Source organism: Camelus bactrianus, chromosome 13 (genome assembly GCF_048773025.1).
Source record: "Camelus bactrianus isolate YW-2024 breed Bactrian camel chromosome 13, ASM4877302v1, whole genome shotgun sequence".
In the NCBI taxonomy this organism is placed as follows: domain Eukaryota; kingdom Metazoa; phylum Chordata; class Mammalia; order Artiodactyla; family Camelidae; genus Camelus; species Camelus bactrianus.
The window spans coordinates 30,242,981-30,266,214 of record NC_133551.1 but is presented as its reverse complement, the minus strand read 5'-3'; the positions used below and the strand labels follow the sequence as shown (position 1 = coordinate 30,266,214).

At 40.1% G+C, this 23,234-nt stretch overlaps 1 protein-coding gene across 3 annotated transcripts in view; it reads left to right on the top strand.

Moving 5' to 3' along the window:
• The window catches only part of PDE4B (phosphodiesterase 4B), a 376,744-nt gene that overhangs the window by 169,379 nt on the left and 184,131 nt on the right, over window positions 1–23,234 (top strand). Inside the window, exon 1 of one of the 3 annotated variants that reach the window (XM_010963448.3) lies at window positions 21,862–22,232. The exons of the other annotated variants lie outside the window; for them this stretch is intronic. Coding sequence (XP_010961750.2) covers window positions 22,183–22,232 — 50 coding nt within the window. The 5' untranslated portion in view covers window positions 21,862–22,182. Of the gene's footprint in view, window positions 1–21,861; window positions 22,233–23,234 lie in introns of those variants that run through there. 3 annotated transcript variants of the gene reach the window in all.

Below are 23,234 nucleotides of genomic sequence, written 5' to 3'. Positions count from 1 at the left end.
AGATAGACAGCTTAAACTAGGGCAGAAAGAATTGAGCAAGGATTCCTGAAGATGACTTTGTTTTAGTGAATAAATCTTTAAAAGTAATTTCTTTATTCAGGTTTCTGATATTTTCAGTATTTTTTCAGGTTGGTTGGAAGAATTCCCCAGTTTAATGGAGGATAGGATGCAAGGGAACGGAGATTGAATTAAGGGGGGATAAAAAGGAAAGAGAGTAAGAATCCGTCTCAGAGTGCATCTGCGATTTGCCCTGAAATGTAACTTCCGTTGCAGGTGATTGTTTTTTGGTTCTGGGTCTCTTAGGAGCAGGGAGTGGGGATCATCTCCCTGCTTCTGGAAGAAATCACAACAGATTTATATAATAAGTATAACCTCTCTGGGTCTGTGAGAGGTAGGGTTTGAAGGGCATCCAAAACAGTTGCTTTTAGGGCAACATTTTGCAGCCAATCTTGGGTGGTGATACAGTTACCACATGGACTTCCCTTCCAGATCAATCATTGCTCAAGCTAGGAAAGCAACACAATGAAGCATGCACCTGAAGTGTCGTGCGAACAGCAGTGGAGCAGAAACAATTCTATGTATGCTTTCAGAAAGTCAGTAAAGGGTACAGCTAATAGATTCGAAGTTACTTCTGCCGGTTTACGTGTTGCTTCATTTGCTTCTCTCCAAAATTAGAAAGGCTACAAGCCTTTGCCAAGAATTCAGTATGAAAATATTTTCTAATAAAGAAAACCATAGGAAGAACTTGAATTTTGTTGCAGTATGCCAACACACTGACAGTGTGGGTTTTTTTTTTTTTTTAAACAGGAAACAACATTAGAAAGCAAGCACAATAGAGTTCATTTACAAGAACACCTGCTTTACAAATAACCCTACTGTTAGGAGGAAACAATTTATGAACTGGTTTTTTGCATGGAAAAATCCACAAACGGATTGAAAATATCAAGTTGCTGTTAGTTATACAAGCAAAATTTGCCTTGTGGGCAAAGCTTTATATTTTGTTTAAGTGCTAGGATCATATCTGATTTAATGATATTGTAGCATCTGTGTTTCACTCTTTTGTTGACATATGCCCTACATCTGGTAATTGTGTGTGTGTGTGTGTGTGTGTGTGTATCCTTCAGAACAGAGGGGTTAAAAAGAAAGAACATTTGAGGATTGTCTTCAACACTCAACTTCAACACCAGAGAAGATCTTTAAGAAAAACTCCCCAGCATCAAGGAATGGGTAGGTAAGATGGAGAATAAGCTTAGGCAGCTGGAACAGCTCCCCTCACACCCATGCTTTACGTCAGTGTTATAAAAAACATTTGCAATATGGATGCAGAATGAGAATCTCAACACAGGAACCAGATAGTGATTTAGAATGAGAAGAAAAGAAAATGCTTGAAGAATCAAGAAAAGCATCACATTAGGATAAAAGATACTTATTGAGGACCTACCTTTTTTGCCAGACACTGAGCTACCATAAAATGTAAGACCTAGCCCTTATCTTCAAGAGTTTGCCTTCTGATGAGGGAAACAAGTCCGACCACTGCTAACTATATTCTAATACGGCCTAACCCGTTAATACACTAAAAAGCTGGTTAATTCTGATCAAGAGAATTAAGGAGACTTCACTGAGTAGATAACATTTGAGTGGAGCCTTGACAAATAGGGAGGATGTCCACAGTCAGAGAAGGGGAAAGCAGGAATCATAGGTCAAGATCCAGCATTAGGTCCGGGATCCAGGGCAACAGTCTGAGCATGATCAAAGCATCAAGAAGTGAGGTAAGGAGCTGAGACGAACAAGAGTGGTGAATTGAAGCAGGGCAATGTCGTCAGAAGACCCTTGACACTGTGCCAGCCAGGGTGCTTCCAGGACGGGCGGTGGCATAGTAGCCACTGCTAGGTGTCCGGCTTGTACTCATCCTCCCCTTTCTTCTTATAAACAAGGACCTAATTCTAACTTGGGAGGCCAAATGGCTGCATAAAATTACGTACCTTCTCAGAACTCCCTTGTAGCCAGTAACTAAGCTATGTAACTTAGTTTGGGCCATTGAGATAGAAGCAGAAGTTCCTCCCAGGGTATTTTTGAACACTCTTTAGGAGGGGACAGACACAGCTGACAGCTATCTTTTTCGTTGTGCTCTTTGCCTTTCTTTATATTCAACTCACAGAGATGAATAGCCGTGTCATAACTGGGATGGCAGAAGTCTTGCACAGAGGATCATAGAGCAGGAAGGAGCCTGGTTCTCAGGGAATGGCTCTGGGCTGCCTACCCTGGATCCCTTGCTATGGGAGAAAAATAAACTAATTTGTCTAACCCACTGTGGCCACGTTCCTACTAAAGCAGCTAAATTCAGTCCTGGTTGATATATGGCTTGTAAGGGAAAGCAAAAAAATAGCTGACCAAAGAAGTAAGAGCGATTCTAACGGAAGTTATAAACCCCAAGAATTGTGAAGGTGGAGGCAGGCCAGCACTAGCCCTGGGCACCCCCAATACCATGTTCACGCAGACAGCATAAGGAATATGGTTAATAATATCGTAATAACTTTATATGGGATGGATGGTTACGAGAGTTACCCTAGTGATCATTTCATAACATATGCAAATGTCAAGTCTGCATGCAGTGTGCCTGAAACTAACCTAACATTGTATGTCTACTACCCTATCGCAACAGAAAAGAAGTGTGAAGACAGAGAAAAGTAAACTTTCCTGATCTTCTTAAGTCAGTACTTAGCAAAGTGTTCCATTTCCTCTTTTTTCTTCCTGTTAAACTATTATGCATTCTTAGAACATCATCATTCAAATAAATATTTATTGTGCACCTGCGATGTGTCAGGCTTTGTGCTGGGTTCCAGGGGTACAAAAATTATATGACGTAGCTCCTCAGTGAAAACAAGGGTATCAAAGTTAATCATAAGTAGTCTGGATCTGAAAAATGTGATTTAAAAGGTTTTCTGAAATTGTAACATGGAATGTATTATTCTCTTTCAGCAGAGGGCAGAGGGTGTAGCTCAGTGGTAGAGCATGTGCTTAGCATGCGTGAGGTCTTGGGTTCAGTCCCCAGTACCTCAAACAAACAAACAAACAAACAAACAAACAAACCTAATTACTTCCCCTCACAAAAGAATTTTTTTTTAATTATTCTCTTTCAGCTGCACCAACCGTTTGAAGTTTAAATTGGTTCCTGATACATTAGTACCGAAGAAAAGGGGTCATCGTGTTTTATAGTTAGTGATCTTGAATTAAGGGAACACATAATTGGTGTCTTTCTCAAGGTAAATGAATTGAGTAGCTGAAGACAGAGCATCTTGGGAGGCACGTAAATGCCACCACTGGGCAGTTATGGATGGCTACTCTGCTTTGATAGACTTCCAGAGGCTCCCATCCTCACTTTTCAAAACCACTGGACCCCATCAAACATCTAACTTCTTAAAGGCAGTAAAATGGACTGGTGTGTGTCATGTAACCTCTTTATGCCCTGGTAATGCTCTGGTGGCCACAAAAAAAAAGCAGTCCACAAAGCTGACTACTAGCTTCTGAAATAAACATTTAATTTGAGCATTAATGCATTTCTTTCCAGACATTGATCAAACACCATTGGTCACCTTGTGTGTGCCAGACACTGCGTTAGGTGACGAGAAAACAGCAGACTGGCATGTTGCTTGTCCTCAAGCTCCAGGGAGCCGTGTGTGCAAAAGGAAATGGGCAGGTAGCAATTTTCTGAACAAGTACCAACAGAGCTGCAGGAGGCACGTGGGTGGTTAGTTAGTAGGAAGCCAGTTTCGATGGCTTCAGAGTCCAAGGGAATCTTGTAGACAGTGTAAGTGAAGCAGTGCTAGCGAGCCTCTTGCAACGATGGGAAACGCTGCTATTTCCCTGCCCTGATATTTGGACCTTACTGCAAATAGGTGGCTGAGAGCACCCAGGTATTTAACCTGAGGTGCTGTTAGCTTTCATATACTGGAAAAGTAAAAACTTGGGCCCTTCTTGGGAAGAAGGGCACCTTGTCATCCCTCTTTGCATGATGCCTGAAGTATATTTTGAGGTCTTGAGTCTCAGGGCTTTTTGAAAGTCATTTCCAGTCTTTCTATTTAAGCAACAATCTTGTGGTCTTCTGATGATGGTGAGAAATTTCCACAAAAGCTTTTATGCCTTTTTATTGCTTGCCCTTTAAGAAATGTGGGATGAGATAAAACGAAAAAGGTGCCTTTCCAGCCGTTTCTTGGCTGCTTTGCTTCCCACCGCGAATTGTTGTGCTTTTCTGGGCAGATACTGAATATTGTTTTTCTCCTAATCATTTCCGCAGAGTGATAGTATCGGCTCTCTGACGTTGAGTGATGATCCCTGCTATTATTAAGATTTTCTGAGCGTGTGTTTTGAAAATTGTGTAACTGATATATGACTGCAGTATTTGTTTTGTTTCATAAGAGTCAGCAAGGGTAGAAAAACATTTGACAGGTCAACCAGCCCACCCCTCCCCCTCATTTCTGGAAGTGACTTCAAACACCTGCTATTAAATATTCTTATCCTTTTTTGCTCACAGCTCATAATAACAAGAATATATTAAAACCGCTCCTCCTGAACAACACTTGGGAAAAGGTCATATCCTAGGCAGCATGATTTTTCTGGGACTTAGCCTACCGAGACTTCTGCCTAGGTGAGCAACTGAAGAATTACCACCGTTGCACAACTCCTGGGAGCACTGTTCAAACCGGAGTCTATGTGGGTGGTGGCTCTGACGTTGTGCAAAGAGCAGTCCACCCAGGCAGTCCTCGCAGCGCTGAGCTGAGGTATTTGAAATCTCTTCACCTTAGCATCATACACTTTGGGAGTCTGCTTGTTCTCCCTAAAGACTCAAAGTTATATAAAAATTTCATGTAAATTTTGACTCTATTCTAACACATGTCTGAGTTAAAAATCATGTTTTAAATTGTTTACCGTAGAAGAAAATTAAAGCCCCAGAAAAACTCTCCATGGTTAAAACCCTGTACTTTCTTGTACCCACTGCACACTAAGAATGATGGATAAACAAAAGGATGACTTCTCTGTTGAGTGGCTGTATGCAACTCCAAGGCCTGGACATCCAACTTTTTTTTTTTTTTTTTTTTTTTGATTTGTGAGTCCATGCTCTCCACGGTTTGTATATGGCTACATTAATGAACCAGCCAACAGCCTTGAGATAGGTGGACAGGCTGTGAATCCCAAGTGAGCCAATTTGTGAGGGAAGGAATAATTCATGTGGCAGGAAAACAAAAACAGCATCTATGTTTGGTCAGTATGTTATACTTTAGAAAGTGCACTCACACTGTGAGCTTCTTCGAGTCAAAGACGATTTTAAATTCTTCATGTTTCCATTGTTATAGTCCAAAGTCGATCTTCAATAAATATATTTGTTATGCTAATTAACACTTATCATATCTAATCCTCTCTGCATCACCCTAAGTTGGGAAATACTGCCATTTTCCAGAGGCTGGACTGCGGCTGAGTGTGGACTTGCTCGAGATGACGTTAGTTCACGGCAGGACTAGGAGAGGGAACTTGCACCCATGCCCACTGGTGCACCGACATTGCACCATCCATGACACTAGATACCATCCATTTGCTCACGTTCGCACTTCCCTCTCACTAACCACACAGTTTCAAGGTCCACGCGTATTGCATCGCCTGTTAGAGTTCAAATATCTGGTTCAGAGTAAAAGCTTTTTTCTAAATCCGGTAAACCTTCTTGTCAGCTTGGATTCAGTCGGACTTCAGGATGGAATGAGCAAATTACAGATGGCAGTGATGAAGTGCTTCCAGGCGGGCGTGTCTTACCTCCTTCTTACCGACTTTATTCTGCTTCTTGCAGTTCTACACGGAAATGTTTTAAATCACTCAGGAAGAGAAACTAGAATGAGTAAATCTGACCTGTGGTAAAGAGCTTTGTCCTGACAAGTATCTAATGATTTCTTACTACTCTATCATTTGAGGCCGTAATTATTTGCCATGCACCAGCATAACCCTGCCAAGTTTTGTAGAAAGACAAAACTGTGAGTAAATATGATTTCTCTTCTTTCAGGGATGACTATCTGATCTGCATCATTAAAGGAATACAGTCACAGAGACGTAAAAATGCGCACTAGCTTCCCTGTGGAACTTTCTGTGATCTGCCCCCTTGTGTCCAGATCCTGTCCATTTTTCAGGAATGCTGAAATCCCTTTCTTCCCTGAAGTTTTCTGTGGCAATTTCATCTCCCACAGTAGTTCCGTACCCGACTTCCTGTAGCTCAGCTTACGTTTGCTGTTTTTAACATCTTTGTTGGTATGTGATTCTCATGCCATAATTATATCCTTATAGAGCACAGAGCTGAGAGGTTTTTAGTATGTTCACATAATTATGCAATTATCACCAAAATCTAAGTTTAAAACATCCTGATAGGGATTGCCTTGGGTAGTATGTCCATTTTAACAATATTAATTCTTCCAATCCAAGAGCGTGGAATATCTTTCCATTGTTTTGAATCATCTTTAATTTCATTTGTTAATGTTTTATAGTTTTCAGCATATAAGTCTTACCACTTTGGTTAAGTTTATTCCTAGGTATTTTATTTTTGATGTGATTTTAAACAGGTTTTTTTTTTTTTACTTTATCTTTCTGATATTTTACTGTTAGTGTAAAGAAATGCAACAGATTTCTGTCTATCAGTCTTGTATCCTGCCACCTTACTGAATTCATTTATTAGTTCTAACAGTTTTTAATGGAGACCTTAGGGTTCTCTATATAGAGTATCATGTCATCTGCAAGTAGTGACAGTATTACCTCTTCCTTTCCAATTTGGATGCCGTGTATTTCTTTTCCTTGTCTGATTGCTGTGGCTAGGACTTCTAATACTATGTTGGATAGATGTGTGAGAGTGGGCATCCTTGTCTTGCTCCTGAATTTAGCAGGAAGGCTTTTAGCTTTTCACCATTGAATTTTGTGTTGGTTGTGGATTTGTCATAGATAGCTTTTATTATATTGAGATATGTTTCCTCTAGACCCACCTTGGTGAGAGTTTTTATCATGAATGAGTGTTGAATTTTATCAAATGCTTTTCCGCATCGATTGAGATGACCATGTGGCTTTTTTCTATCCTTTTGTTAATATGGTGTACAATGTTGATTGATTTGTGTATGTTGAACCATCCTTGCCACACTGGAATGAGTTCAACTTGATCGTGGTGTATGATCCTTTTTATGTATTGTCAGATTCGATTTGCTAATATTATACAATAAAGACTTTTCTAAATTAAATATCAGTGAAGAGCATCTGACAAATCTGGGTACCTTTTGCTGATCTGTTATTCCTGTATACTATAATTGATGGCAGTAACCATGTTTGATTCATTTCTTGATCCCAAATCTAGTAGAATGCCTGTCACAGAGTAGATATTCAATATATATTTGTTGAACTAAGAGATAAACCTGGCTATCCAGAACGAGTTTTCTCCCAGCATTTTGAATAGCTGAGATGTTATTGTACTTCTCTGTGCTTCTCACAGCATCTGGTGCGATACTGGTAAGTGCTCATTGAAGTTAAGTCAGCTGAATGACAAATTAATATTATAATATCAATAGCACATTTTGAACCCTTCAGTAAAAAGGCACCATAAAGTTTCAGAGTAGCTGTAGAAAATAGAAATGATAAAAATCTATTTGGATGACATCTCTTTTTGAAAAATGCAAAAACAAATCTGTTGTGTTTTGAAACATAATTACACTTGAAGATTTTCAGTGTAACAGAGCTGTGTTTGGGGATTCTGGTGATCATCACAACACTGCTTGATGCTGAGGGAGGGGAAATCCATTTTAGAATCCATGACAAGTTTTGTTTTCTGTATCTGGAAGCTATTCCCAGCTCTGTTGACTTAAATGCCTTGGAATATGAGAAACTCAGTCTCCCTGTGGGGTGCCCAAAGGGAGGAGCATATTTCCTGTTTCTTATATTCTCCCTGTGTCACAAGGCAAAGGGAGCAGGTGGAGTGCCAGCGTTGCCTGGAGCAGCAATGACAATACATCATTGCTGCCGAAGCAAGGCCTGTGCTTTTTAACGTTGGCATTTGAGGTTTGTATCAGTCAGCGTTCTCCAGAGGAACAAGACCAACAGGACAAATGTGTATGTGTATATATATCCTAATATATATGATATATAAATACATAAAAGTCTTATTTTAAGGAATTGGCTCACATGATTTTGGAAGCTGGCAAGTCCAAAATTTGTCAGGCAGGCTGTCAAGCTAGAAACTCAGGCTGGATTGATGTTGCAATCTCAAGTCTGAAATACAGGCCGGACATTACCATAGGTGTGAGTGCTGCAGGCTTGAGGTAGAATTTCATCTTTTCTGGGAATCCTGTTTTTGCTCTGAAGGCCTTCAACTGACTGGTTGAGGTCCCACCCAAATTATCACAGGTAATCTCCTTCACTTAAAGTCAGTTGGTTGTGGATGTTAACCACATCTATGGAACACCTTCTCAGAGACACCTAGATTGGTGTTGGATTAAATATTGGCTTCTGTAGCCTTGTCAGGTTAATACACAAGGCTAATTATTACGAGGTCCTTTGTCACGAGACCTGTGTCTGTCTCCCACTACGCCTTCCTATGCCCCACCCCAGACTACTGACTGTGCTCTGATGGAGCCCCACACGTCCCTGCATTTTGGCCCTCCAGTACCAGCCCTGGAGTCTTTCTCCCTCTCTATCCCACCTGTCCAAGTCCTCCTCTTCTCCCTTAGATCACATGCAAATGCCATTTGCCTTCATGAATCTTGGCCACTTTCCTGTCTGGATATTCTCTCTCCCTCTCTCGAACCCCCAGCAGATTTCCAGACAGTACAGTCACCTTGCTTTGTGTTGCATTTTTCTGAAATGTGTTCATGGCCACCACCCCTGTCCCCTGTGGCCTGAGGGAGTCCAGACCCTCATGCTTTTTTGTTTTGTTTCGTTTTGTTTCAAATTTCTATCTTCTCTACAGGGCATAGAGCTCACTCGAGCTGCAGTCTTTATACCTACTCTGTGTTCTATACTAACAGCTGAGGTAGGTAAGATTCACTTAGACAGGGTTTCAGCACTCGGAGACCTCACAGTCTAGCGGGGGAGGCAAATGAGTAAACTGTAGGTGTCCATAAGTATTCGTTGAACTGAATCACTTCCTGCTGTAAAAGTGTAGTCACTTCCCCGTTGGCATTTCCTCACCTTAATCTTCCTACATGCAGACATTAGCCAGAGCAGACAGCCGGCAGGTAGTGGGCTGGAGACTGTCCTCATAAAGTCTGCAAAGGAATAGTGTGATCTGGGGGACATCAAAGAAGTCAGTTAATCCAAAAATAGCCCTGTTACTAAGATGCTATAATCCCTGATATGCCTCCACTGGGAATCCCTTCATTTGGGTTCAGAATTATCCAATCTCCGAGTGTATCTGGGAGACATTACTAAATACACATGCCGATATCTCTTTCAAATTCCTTTCTCTTCCTTCTTTACCTCTGTATCATCTCCTCCTCCTTTAAGACAGCTAAATGGACCTCCCTGAAAACTTCCACCACACAGAGGAGTTAGGGGCCTCTCCTCTGGGTCCCCACTGCACTCTGCCTAGTACAACATACATTTTTCCATCTGCTGTTGTTCACCTGCTTGTCATTTGCCCGAGCTCCCCACTAGACTGAGCCCTTAAAGGAAAAACATGAAAGTATTTTTCGTCTCTGTGACCCCAGCATCTAGCATACTACCAAACACATGGTGGGATGCTCTGTCAGGGTTCCTGGAATGACTAAGCGGTTCTTTGATAGGATGAGCCCTGGGCACATCTAGGGGACAGGCTTGATGAAAGGGAACTGAAGGGCAGAGATGGAAGGAAGGCAGGAAGTCAAAGAAAAGGGGCCTTAAGGAAACCAGTTCTGTGCCTGGGGGGCCATCCTTGATCCTGCTGTTCGCTGTTGTCCACCTTTTGCTTTTCGTTTGTGGGTAAAGTACCTTGTGAATTAAACATGCTGTTTTCTTTTGTTCTGCAAAACACAATCTGAAGCACTGTCAGCTGGCAGGATTTTTTTCTGGAAGCATTTGTTGAGTGTAAAAGTGGCTACACATGCTTCATTTATAAAAGCAAAATACTTTCAAAATATCTTTTATTTCTGCATGAACCGAGAACATAAAGCTCTTCTCATGCCTGTCTCCCCCATCCTCCACCCTTCGCCTTTGCTCAGAGTGTAAGCTGGTAAAGACAGCCAACAAAGTGTTTTTCCCAAGTCCTGTGTGGCTGCAAGGAATATGACCTACACAAGGTTTCTCAGGTAATAAGGTTGGAGTGTTCAAGGTGCATCTAGGTTGGAGCTGAAGGCAAGATGCCCTTGAAGATGCCTATCATCTGTTTCTCAGTTGGCTGCATGAGCTCTCTGTTTCTCAGGAGGTCTCCTCTGACGAATTGTTCCATTTTTCTCTTGCTCTTCCTGCCCACATGTCTCTTCTCTTTCCTCATGTCTGTTTACCTACAATTTCTCCTCTCTCCCAACTCCACATGACCCATCATGGCTGACCCAGACTCTCACTACCTTAAGACTTTTCAGCTTCAAAAATATATGCCTCCAAATAGATACACTCTGCTTCATAGCAATTTTAATTTTTCCACAAGTGTATTTTTCAAATTAATTTTCTGTTGTTTTCAATCAACAGATTGGTTAATTTCCCATCACATAAGCAAGAGTTGATCATATATTGGAATTACATGTCTGTTAATTATTTCCACTAGGTTATTTGTTATACATTTAAATTATAATATATTGTATGTTTTCTATTTTTACAAGTTATATTATATATGTAACATAGTTATTACCACTAGCACAGAGTTACCTTTTCTCCTGGTGGCATCCCCAGAACCTAGCACAATTCCTGGCATCCTGCAGGTACTCCACACATTGCAAGCATGGCTAGATGAGGCCACTGACACCCTTACTTCTCACTCACCCTCTTCTAGTCCACCTTCAAAAGAGTAATCATTCCAAAACACAAACCAAACCGGGATATTCCCTGCTTAAAACTATTCATGACATTTATCATCCAAATTAGTATGCAGATATTTATTGCCTGCTTCTCCAGCTTTATTTCCTGCCACTGACCGATTTCATGTACTTGATGCTTTCACAAAGCCAGTGTCATTCATGAGATATATTATGCTGTTCCATGTTCTTGCCTTTGTGCATGGCAGAATCAGCAGAAATGCAAAGTATGGGACAGAGTGAAGATGAGTCTAAGAGATAGATTGATAAGATGTCTAAATGATAATATGTAAGTCTCATAAAACTTACTATTGACCTCTGCGTAGTAAGCATTTGGTATGTTCTTATTAGAGTGGATTGAAAAGTGGCATTTTTGTTTTTATCTGGCTTCAGGACCAGTAGGAATGAGTGAGTGAAAGGAATGCAAAAGGATGAGTTCATTGGTACACGAACAATTTCATCCTTTCTCAAACTCAATAGCTATTATTGTGACTAACAAAGCAACTCTTGTGAGTTGAACACAAACAAGAAGTAGACTGGAGAGTGTTTATGATGTCATCATAAATATTTATTAAAGGGGCATGATGCAATGTTTTGTGAGATGTGGGTTATGAACGGTTAGACTGTGAATGTTCCTTTAGGTCAAATTGTAAAATGTGTAGTATTTTAATTAGAAATAATTTACAAAGCCCACTCACATTCATTGTCTCATTTAAACTTCCATTTCTCAATCTGCATTGGACCATTCTCTTCATTGTGTAAGCAAGCATTCTAAAATATCTCCATCACTAAGATTCCCTCTCTGGACCTCATGTTCCCCATCAGAAACAAACCCTGTGTGTTTTCTCTTCTACAGCAGAACCCATGAGATGTCTGTGTTCCCTGGATCTACTTTCTCATCTGACATTCTTTCCTCAATCAACTCAGATCTGGTTTTCATCCCCACAACTCCACTGAAATTGCTTTTATCAAGGTATTAGGAACCTACATTTTGTCTATACACTCTCTCTTCCTTGAAACATTCTTCTTCACTTAGCTTCCGACACAGTATATTGAACAGGCTTCCCAACTACACGCTGGCCCCTCGTTCTCCTCAAGACTTCTAAGTGTCCCGCTGCTCAGTTCTTACCTCTCATCTTGTCTTAGTCTATACTCACTCCGAAAGTGATCTCAACTGGACCCTGGTTTTTAATATTGTCTGCAAACTGGTGACTCCCACTCTTATATCTTCATCCCAGTTTGCTCCCTGAAGTTCCAAACTTGTGTATCCATGAGTCTTCTTAACTCTGTCTAGGTAAGCATCTCAAGCTTACATTCCTAAAGCAGAAAGCTGGAAAATCCTGCTCAAATGCCAGTGTTCCCCTTCTCAGGACGTGGTACTAAATTCATCCAGATGCCCCCGCCAAAACTCCAGATGTCCCCCTTAATGCCTCTCTTTCTTCAGGCCCAGCATTTCATCAGCCAGTAAAGCTTATCGACTCTACCTTCTAATGCTACCTGCAATCTGACTACTTATTACCCCCACTGCCTCTACCAACCTAGGCAAAGCTGCCATTATCACCGGCCTGGACTTTTGAAATGTCCTTCTAACTGGGCTCCCTATTCCCTGTCCTTTTTATAGCCTGTCCTGTCCTCCACTGAACAGCTGGAATAGTCCTTTTAAGGGTAAAACTGTCTAGTGGGATTCCTTCCTCATTCCAATTAAAATTCACTGTCTGCCCTAGGACCTATGAGGTCCACATGATCTAGCTTCTGCCTTCCCAAGTATATTTTCTACCTTAAGGTATCTGCACTTACTAGTCCTGTCTGGAATATTCTTCTGCCACATTTTCCCACGATTCACTACCAGAATTCCTTCTGATTCTACTCAAAGGTGATCCCTCCCCACACAGTTTCATGCCCCTTAACCCACTCTGGTTTCCTCTGTTCACTTACCTGTATGTATATATCGATCTATATATTTTTTTTTTTGCTTATTTTTCTATAGCCCCTCTTTTCCTCACTAAAACATAAGTCCAAGTGCTGTATTATTTCAAAATGCTCAACAAATAATTTGTTGAATGAGAGAATGAGACTTGAATATAGATCTTTTGACTAGAGGTTGAGTGAACTCTTTCCTTGACCCAAAGGCCTGGTAAAAAGTGATCATCTTTCCATGTTGTGATATCTCTGGGATATTCTGAGGCAACATTTTGAGAACCTTGATTCTTCTAGATAAATGATGATGTGTCATATTAGAGCAATCATGCAATGGCCGTTTGGGTCGGTGTGGTGTGGATCTGTGACAGGAACATGGCAGCATCCCATTGGCTCGGTGACACCGCACACTAATGCTTCACTCTGTAGATTTAGGCGCAGTGCCAAGAGAAGCAGAAGAAAGCACCATAAAAAATCGGAATTCTTTGATTTTAAAATTTTGACCTGGTAAAACTAAAAGAGCAGAAGAGGAAACACAAGTCTATGAAAGCCACTTCAAATAATCTCCATGTAAAGTGTCACAGACAATCTTGGGCACAGACTTGAGTAATCTTGAGAGTCCCAAGCCCTGGCACTCTAGAGGGGTATTCTCTTTTTCCCTGTGTAAATATTTCTTTAGGAACTTCTACATCCATTGCCTTTATCGCCCATGAATTCTCCCCATCATTCCCTGCAAGATAATTTCAAATCACTTCAACAAGACTTACAGTAAGATAGGGCAGCTTCATTTATTGTGCACTCACTATATGCCTAGCATTTTAAATTGTTCTCTTATGTGATCTTTGCATTCCTGAGGTAGGCATTTGTAGTAGACATTCCTAGTTTTGTCTGTCCAGGATATTCTCCTCTTTCTTGTAGGCAATGCCTCTTCCTCATCCAAACACTGGACGTTTTAATAAATACCCTGCATTCTGCTTCCCACCTGCTGGCCAGAGATGTCATCATGGCCAATGATGAGCCAGTTGGAATCCTCACACGAGATGCTCACAGTGCATGCTGAAAGGGAAAAAAAAGTTCTTTCCTCTCATCACAAGGCTGTAAGTCACCGCCCATGACCCCACCCCAGGAGAAGGAGCTAGACTGGGGGGGCTTACTTCACAAACAGAGAAGAATAGAAACACACCAGAGAGAGAGCCAAAGGGACTTCAGTCCTTCTATTCCATCTTCCTTAAAGTTGGCACCCTCTCTACTCTTTCAGTCTCCTTAATGGATTCATTATGTGGACCAGTAGTTTCCTCTGTTTTGCTTGTATCGATTTTAATTGGATATTTGACACTTACAATTGCAGGAGCCCTAAATAGTATAGTATATTATTTCCCAAGTTATAGATGGGAACTTTTCTCTAAGGTATAGAAAAATTAAATTTCTTGTCTGTAAAGTGGCTAAATGAGATTTGAATTCAGGTCTGTGAATATCTAACCACTGCCCCCTGCTCTGCTGGCCACATCACACTGCCAAAGCCTTCTGCCTCTCTAAAGGAGTTAGCACTCAGCCAAGGCTTAACACGTGGCACGATCTGCTTAGGGATTTGTTGCTGTTCGTTTGTTTACTGATGGAGACAAGTATCTAAGATAGTTGTAGGAAAAAATTACTAACTACCCAAGTGACCCCACACAAGTCTCTGTTTGTTTCTTTATTTGCAAAATGACCAAGTTGGACACAATGACATCTGAGATCTTTTTTGTTTTTTTTCATGGAAAGTTTTCTGAAGATCTAATTATACTGATAAGATTTATTTAAATATGAAAACAAAGAGCCATCAGGTCTTCTCCATTAGACTTCATGATCAGAAGCCAAGTTGGCTCCTAGCCCTTCAGCAATAATTCTAGAGTGGCGCTGTCAAAACTTCAATATGTTCTTATTTCCAGAGCGGAGTCCTAGCCTAAAGGACATGTGTGCACTGTCAGGAAGGAATTAAAAAACATCCAGAAACAACCAATCTTTCAAAATATGAAAAAGCAGTTCTTGGTTTTTTTTTTTTCCTACCTTGATTTTCTACCTCCTCACTTCATGTCTAATTGGAAAATAGTGCACAGGACAAGCTGTGCCTTCACAAGGTTCTTTAGCAGTAAATTTCATGGACTTGCCCACTTTGCTTTCTGTCATTCCAGTGACCCTTTAATCCCACACACATATTGACTGTAACAATCTGTGGCTTCCAGGCAAGGGGAAGAGATTGTTCGATACTCTGTTGATGCTGTCATTTGAGATTAGAATCTAACAGAGCTGGTACATTTCTGTAGTGTACATCAGATCTCGGGTAAGCCGGCTAGCTTCTCTCTGTTCTGTGACTGCAGATCTCAGCTTGGTGCCCAGTCTAGACTGGCTCCTGGTCACAGTGTGTGGATGAGGTGGTGCTGGACCTAAGATAAACTGCGGAATGAATTGAGGATTACTAGTCATTAGGATAATAGATAGATGAATTGTCTATTGTGTTTTTGTTTGTAAGAAACAGAAGACCCAATTCAATGGGAATGGAAGTCAACTAACCATACTGTGGCCATGGGAAGGTTACTGAACTTCTCTTAGTTTCAGTTTTCGATATCTTAAATTGAGATAATAATATAGGAATAGTATATGGATTAAATTATAATAAGTTCAAAGTGCTTACTTAACCCAATATTTGACGAAGGGCAAGTGTTCAATGAATGTGAACTCTTTTTTTTATTGCCTTTGTTAATTTTCTTGTTGAAGCTCAGAAGCAAAATACAGTTTCCTATCTTTATAACCACCATGAAATCGTTTTGTCAGTTTTTTTTTAACATTTTTTATTGATTTATAATCATTTTACAATGTTGTGTCAAATTCCAGTGTTCAGCACAATTTTTCAGTCATGCATGGACATATACACCCTCATTGTCACATTTTTTTCTCTGTTAGTTACCATAACGTTTTGTGTAAATTTCCCTGTGCTATACAGTATAATCTTGTTTATCTATTCTACAATTTTGAAATCCCAGTCTATCCCTTCCCACCCTCCGCCCCCCTGGCAACCACAAGTCTGTATTCTCTGTCTGTGAGTCTATTTCTGTCCTGTATTTATGCTTTGTTTTTGTTTGTTTGTTTTTTTAGATTCCACATATGAGCGATCTCATATGGTATTTTTCTTTCTCTTTCTGGCTTACTTCGCTTAGAATGACATTCTCCAGGAGCATCCATGTTGCTGCAAATGGCGTTATGTTGTTGGTTTTTATGGCCGAATAGTATTCCATTGTATAAATATACCACATCTTCTTTATCCAGTCACCTGTTGATGGACATTTAGGCTGTTTCCATGTTTTGGCTATTGTAAATAGTGCTGCTGTGAACATTGGGGTGCAGGTGTCATCCTGAAGTAGGGTTCCTTCTGGATACAAGCCCAGGAGCGGGATTCCTGGGTCATATGGTAAGTCTATTCCTAGTCTTTTGAGGAATCTCCATACTGTTTTCCATAGTGGCTGCACCAAACTGCATTCCCACCAGCAGTGTAGGAGGGTTCCCCTTTCTCCACAGCCTCTCCAGCATTTGTCATTTGTGGATTTTTGAATGCCGGCCATTCTGACTGGTGTGAGGTGATACCTCATTGTAGTTTTGATTTGCATTTCTCTGATAATTAGTGATATTGAGCATTTTTTCATGTGCCTTTTGATCATTTGTATGTCTTCCTTGGAGAACTGCTTGTTTAGGTCTTCTGCCCATTTTTGGATTGGGTTGTTTATTTTTTTCTTATTCAGTTGTATGAGCTGCTTATATATTCTGGAGATCAAGCCTTTGTCGGTTTCATTTGCAAAAATTTTCTCCCATTCCATAGGTTGTCTTCTTGTTTTACTTCTGGTTTCCTTTGCTGTGCAGGAAGCTTGTAAGTTTCATTAGGTCTCATTTGTTTATTCTTGCTTTTATTTCTACTAGGAGAAAATTTTTGAAATGTATGTCAGATAATGTTTTGCCTATGTTTTCCTCTAGGAGGTTTATTGTATCTTGTCTTATGTTTAAGTCTTTGATCCATTTTGAGTTGATTTTTGTATATGGTGTAAGGGAGTGTTCTAGCTTCATTGTTTTACATGCTGCTGTCCAGTTTTCCCAACACTATTTGCTGAAGAGACTATCTTTATTCCATTGTATATTCTTGCCTCCTTTGTCGAAGATTAGTTGACCAAAAGTTTGTGGGTTCATTTCTGGGCTCTCTATTCTGTTCCATTGGTCTTCATGTCTGTTTTTGTACCAATACCATGCTGTCTTGATGACTGCAGCTCTATAGCAAACAGTTTTATTTACAACATTATCTCAAGAACTATGGTTTCTTACTGTAAGGGCACTACTTTAAACTCCAAAAAAAAATTATGCTCAAATTTCTTTATCACCTCCTACTAGCTATAGGATTGGTCAACTTTTTATTCTCTCTGAGATTCATCCAGAGAATGGAATTAACAATACCTTCCTCAAGTGGTGTTGTGAGTGGTAGGTAAGACTGCATGGGTGGAAGAATCTAGCATTCTAGCTGATACACTGATGTTTGTTGAGACTGAGTCTGGACCTCAGCTTCCTTATCTACAATATGGTGATAAAGATATTCACCCCTAAAAAAAGGGATACTTACCCTTAGAAGATTGCAATGAGGATTAACTGCGATGATATATGTGAAAGCAATTTGTAAACTCCAAAGTACTATGTAAGAGTTATTATTATTAATCTCATCACTGTCATTTTAAATAATAGTATTATTACGAATATAAAAGTAACAGTAGTAACTAATTAATAGTAATAAGTAATAATAATTATTGCTTACTACTGTTATTAACTGTTATTACTGCTTTGCCTATTTCTAGGTCAAAAAGTATAGATTCTAATTTTTTATATCAAAGAAATAGTCATCTAAAGAGATGGCTTGGAAATAACTTTTCAAATTCTTCAGCCCATAAGAATTTTGTTCAGAGACACATTTATTATAAGTAGCTTGAACCAATTAAGTGGCGTTTCAGCATGTAAAATTGTTTCTGAGTGAAATAACTTTTTAAAATGTCATCTAAAACCAGTGAGGCTAAAAATTAGTGAAATAAAATAAGTGCTGCCCTGTTTAAGTACTTAAAGGCTGTCGGGCTGCCCTTCACACTTCAGATTTTCAGCGCCAGCCTGGGAAGGTCTCCGCCCGGCACTGGTGCGTGACTTATTACTAAATGAAATGGCCTGCTCAGGCAAAGTTGTTTGGTGTCTTTCATGCTGTTAGCTGTTGATGGACGGCCTACGTGTTTTTGTGCTCAGATAACATTTTATTCCCTTGCTCTCCTTCTGAGCTTCGAGCACAAATCTTAAGATGTGTCTGTCTATAAGAATGCAAGTCTCTGCTATCATTTTTCTTCCAATGATTTCTTGACGTTGTCCAGCCCGCTCAGCTGGAAGCCAGGATCCACTCCATCAGCGAGACATGTTTTAGTGGAAATCCAAAAGAAAGCCTGGAGTAATGTGGTTCATATGTACACTCTTTTTTTCTCCGTCGTGAGGAATTTCTACTACAAGTAGCTCAGCTTTTATGAAAAGACCAACAATATCTTACAAACAGTAGGGCATCCTCCACATCAGCTGTAGAGTCAGAGGACTTGGGTTTGGGCCCTCACCCTGGGATCTTCCAGATGAGCGACCACAGGCTAGCTGTGGCTCTCAGATTTAGTTTCTTTAGCTTACGTTTGAATCTCTGAGCTCCACTCTATCTTATTAACTATGTCTTTGGGCTTCATTAAGATCAAAAACGTTTTTGCTTCCAAGGACACCATTAAGGAGTGAAAAAACTACCATTAGAATGGGAAAAAAATACTTGTAAATTATGTATCTGATAAGGGAGTTATTTCCAGAATATATGAAGAATTCTTACAACTCAACCATTAAAAGCCAAATAACCCAGTTTAAAAAAAAAATGGACAAATAATTTGAATAGACATTTCTCCAAAGAAAATACACAAATGGCCAATAGAAAGAAAATATTCTTATCATCATTGGTCATTAGGGAAATGCATATCAAAGCCACAATGAGTTATCACTTCATACCCACTAAAGCGGCTATAACAAAGACAGACAGTAAGAGATATTGGCAAGGATGTAGAGGAATTGGAACCCTCATACATTGTTAATGACGTTGTAAAATGGTGCAGCCACTTTGGAAATGGTTTGACTATTCCTCCAAATGTAAAACACAGAGTTATGATATGACCCAGAAGTTTCACTCCTAGGTGTATAGGCAGGGAAGATGAAAACATACATCCATAAAGAAACTTGTATAGGAGTGTTCTTAGAAGTTCATGGAATGTCCATTCATACGTAATAGCCAAAAAGCGGTAACAACTCAAATGGCAATCAGCATAAATAAAAGTGATATATTCCTAAAATAGAATATTTTTCAGCAGTAAAAAGGAATGACGTGAAACTAGCACTATATTGTAAATCAGGGATACTTCAATAATTTTTTTTAAAAAAAAGGAATGAAGCACTGATACATGCTGCAACGTGAATGAACCTTGGAAGTTTAGTGTTAAGTGAAGGAAGCCATGTATTGTATGACTTCGTTTCTGTGAAATGTTCAGAATAGGCAAATCCATAGAAACAGAAAGTAGGTTAGTGGTTGCCAGGGGCTAGGGGAGAGGTAGATGGAGACGGGATTTCTTTTTTTGGTGATGAAAATGTTCTAAAATTCGATAGTGGTGATGGTTGCACAACTGTGAATATACTACAAACTATTAAATTGGACACATTATAAAGTTGAATTTTATGGCATATGAATTATGTCTCAATAAAGCTGTTACTTAAAAAAGAAAAAGGAACTTAAGCTTTTTGATAAGCCTATGGAATTGAAAAAGAACGTCAGTTACATTTTTTTCTATCTCCAAGAGGAAAAGCAGTCTCTTACGGTGGTTGTGGTGGTGAATTAGCCACGTGTCATCTTTAAAATTCCCCTTATCAGGTCTTCCCAGATAGCCTTTGCTAATTTTATCCTTCCTTCATCATCTAAAAAACAATCCTATGTTAGCATTTTCATAAGGCATCATGCTGCCCGATTGGATTAAATGAACCACATTCCCCAGCGCCTCTCTCTTCTCTCTTTAGTCCTTCTCGACAATTCTGTTGCTCACTAAACCACAGGAGAAAATAAAGCCTTTTTCTACAGGCGAGTTACTTGAACGTTCATCCTGACCCAAAATATTATTTTCATGAAGACTACTTCTGTTTAATTATGAACTAGGCCAATCATCTTCTCTCTTATTGGCTGTCAGCCTGTGGACTAGCACTTGTTTTTACCTGATTTATTAATGAATTGATTTCTCAATGAATATTGACGGAGCACCTTCTTGGTGCTAGGCACTAAAGCAGGCACTGATAGTAAATGAAGCACCAGGAGTCTTGGAGGCCCATTGTAGTGGCAGGGTACGGACGATGCGCACACGAAATAAATGAGGTGTGTTAGAAGGTGAGGGCGCTGTGCACAAAAACTGTAAAGCACGTTAAAGAGAGGGCGGGGGTAGGGGTGGTCAGGGTGGGCCTCTGTAACAAGGGGACATTTGAGCAATGACTTCAGAAGTGTGGGAGCGGGCCATAGAGGGGACTGGGGAAGAACATTTCAGACAGAGAAAATGCCCACTGAAAACTTCCTGAGGCAGAAGCATGCCTGGCATGTTCTAGAAACAGCAAGGAGCCAGCACAAGCTGAAACAGAGTGAGGAAGGGGCCGCCTAGAGAGCAGTAGGGGTGGGGGGGATCACGGCGATTATATCTAGGGCCCCGTACGTCATTGTAAGGACTTAAGATATTTCACTTTCAATGGGAGGAGGACCAATTGGAAGGGGTTCAGCTGATGAATGATATGATCTGAGTTTTAATTCTTTAAAAATTACCCAGGCTGCTACTTTGAAAATAGAATGGGGTGGGGGGTGCCAGGGCACAAGAGGAAGTCCAGTTAGAAAACTGGTTTTCATGTCTAAATTTTTATTGCCTGGAGACATTGTGAGGTTTGGGAAGCTGAAACGTGGAGGCAGATCTGAGATAAAGGAACCAGGTATTCCTCTAGGAGCACAGGTCCAGCTAAAATACGGGATTATCGGGATCCGGAAGGGCGGTAAATAAGACAAAGTCCTATAATGAGACAAATGGGAAGCCAGTCAGACACGTCTTCTCATTTGATTGCAAAGCAGTGTTTGTCAGTGTGAGCTGTAGCCATGATCATATTCCACTCAGATCCCGAATGCTGACACGTTGTCTTTTCTGGTGAATTTCTTTAGGGTATAATTTGTCACTCTGGGAGATGCCTTTAGTTCTTCAGGATCTGAGGCTCTTTGAACCTGTTACTGCTGGGCTGTGTTCGTGAGGATCCCAGTGGCCTTCCAGGGCTATTGTATCTGCTTAGAGGCCAGCCTTCCAGGGCCAGAGGTGGAAGTTTAAATCCACACCAGCGTGCTCAGAGCAGTCAGGGATGTTGGTCCCAAACCTGGGCAGAGTTGTATTTGTTATTCCAGTCACACTGTTATTTCTTTGTGTAACATAGACATTTTCTTTGCTCTGTAATCTCCTGCGATGAAAAGGACTTATAATCTCTCCAGGGCTTTCTCCTTTGTTGTGGTCTAACATATGTCATTCAGGAAATCTGACCCTGTGTGCTAGGTGTTCTTTCATCGTGCTCCAAATGGACTAAATGCAGAACGAGTCGGACAGGAGGCTTGATAGCTCCAAACGCAACGCAAAAGGTAGAAGGAGAGAGAATTCCGTTTGACTAATCTGATCACTACCTCAGTTAAAAGAAAACCCGAAAACATGCTGACACATCACCAGGCTTGGAGGAGAAAATGCAAAACGAGAGAGAAAACAGGGGAGACTATTTAAAGGGAGATTTTTTTTTTTCAACAATCTTAGAAACTCACATGCTTTCCTTTCCTGAGGTAAATTGGAAGAAATGCTACACACACCGTGGGAAGCAACCATTCAGATTTGGCTACAGATCGATTTTCTCGTTTGATGTCTAAAGGAAACTACTGATGATGTTCCAGTTGAATGCTTGCACGTTGATTGCTAAGTCATTTGTATTCGTATTGGAAAAGATACCCGCTCTGCACTGGGAAGTGGCATGCCATCGGAAAGAAAATTAAAAGGACAAAGAACTAAGCAATAACTATGTGGCAGCAAGAACACAGGGAAGTTAATGGAAATGAACCAAGTTCCTGAGTGGTGGGATCCTCAGAGAACACCAGCCCTTCGAGATGTTGCATGTCAGAGATGTACCTCCTCCCCGGCGACATTCGTGGATATGGTAGGTGTGGTAACAAACTTTATCTGACAGTTCAGGGAGAGAGCTGGGACACAGTTTCGTATTTAAAATCACTGAATAGTGAGAAATTTAAAATAAGCAAAAAGATGACGGGAAATGTTATGCTTTGTAAAACTATGATTTTTAGGGAAAGTTCTTTGACTACCTTCATGTATTAAAAGTTCTTTACCTTAGCTTTCTTTTTTTTTTAGGTTATAGAAATAGTGAATTGAGTGAAGTTTTTCTGTAAGAATAAACTCTTTTCCTCAGGCCACAGTAAAATTTGTGAATGATACTCATTTCTCTGAACTTGAAGTTTAAAGTAAGAGTTTTTGAAAAGCTTTCCTTTATTAGACTTTTACGAAAAGAAACCTAAGGTAGTGAGCAGTTACTACAAGTTGTAGAGATTTTTTTCAACCTTTCTCAAATACATGTTTTTATATGGCTAATGAATAGTTGAGTATTTTTTAAATCTTGTTGAGTATTTTTAAAATGGGAGAGAGGTAAAAAAAATTGTGTTGTTTAAAGATTTCTATTGTCTATGAACTGTGTCTTCATTCTGAGAGTTAAGACACTGAGAAACATGGAATTATGGGTACATGGGGGACAATGGGTGTCACAAACTGGAACCAAACAATGATTTGTGTGATTCTTCACTGATTTAACCTTGTGTCACCTCATAGTCCCAGATCTACATATACACCAAAAGAGGAAGATAAGCATACATTTTAAACATAGTTGCTGCTATTTGAGGATTTAGTTTTCCAACTCTTTGAATGCCAAGGCTTCTAAAGGACAGAAATTATGGCTGGCAGAATTTTTTTGCCTGTGCCTAACATAAGCTTCAGGTAGTTAATTCAACAAATACTTTTAGTGGAATTGATGAGTCAGTCAGAAAAGTAAAATACTTTTTAATTTTGAGCATAATTAATTCTGATCAATCAGACCACAATTTTTTCTTGACCACATTTTTTTTCCTGGAGCCAATTGAAAATAAAGGGGTCA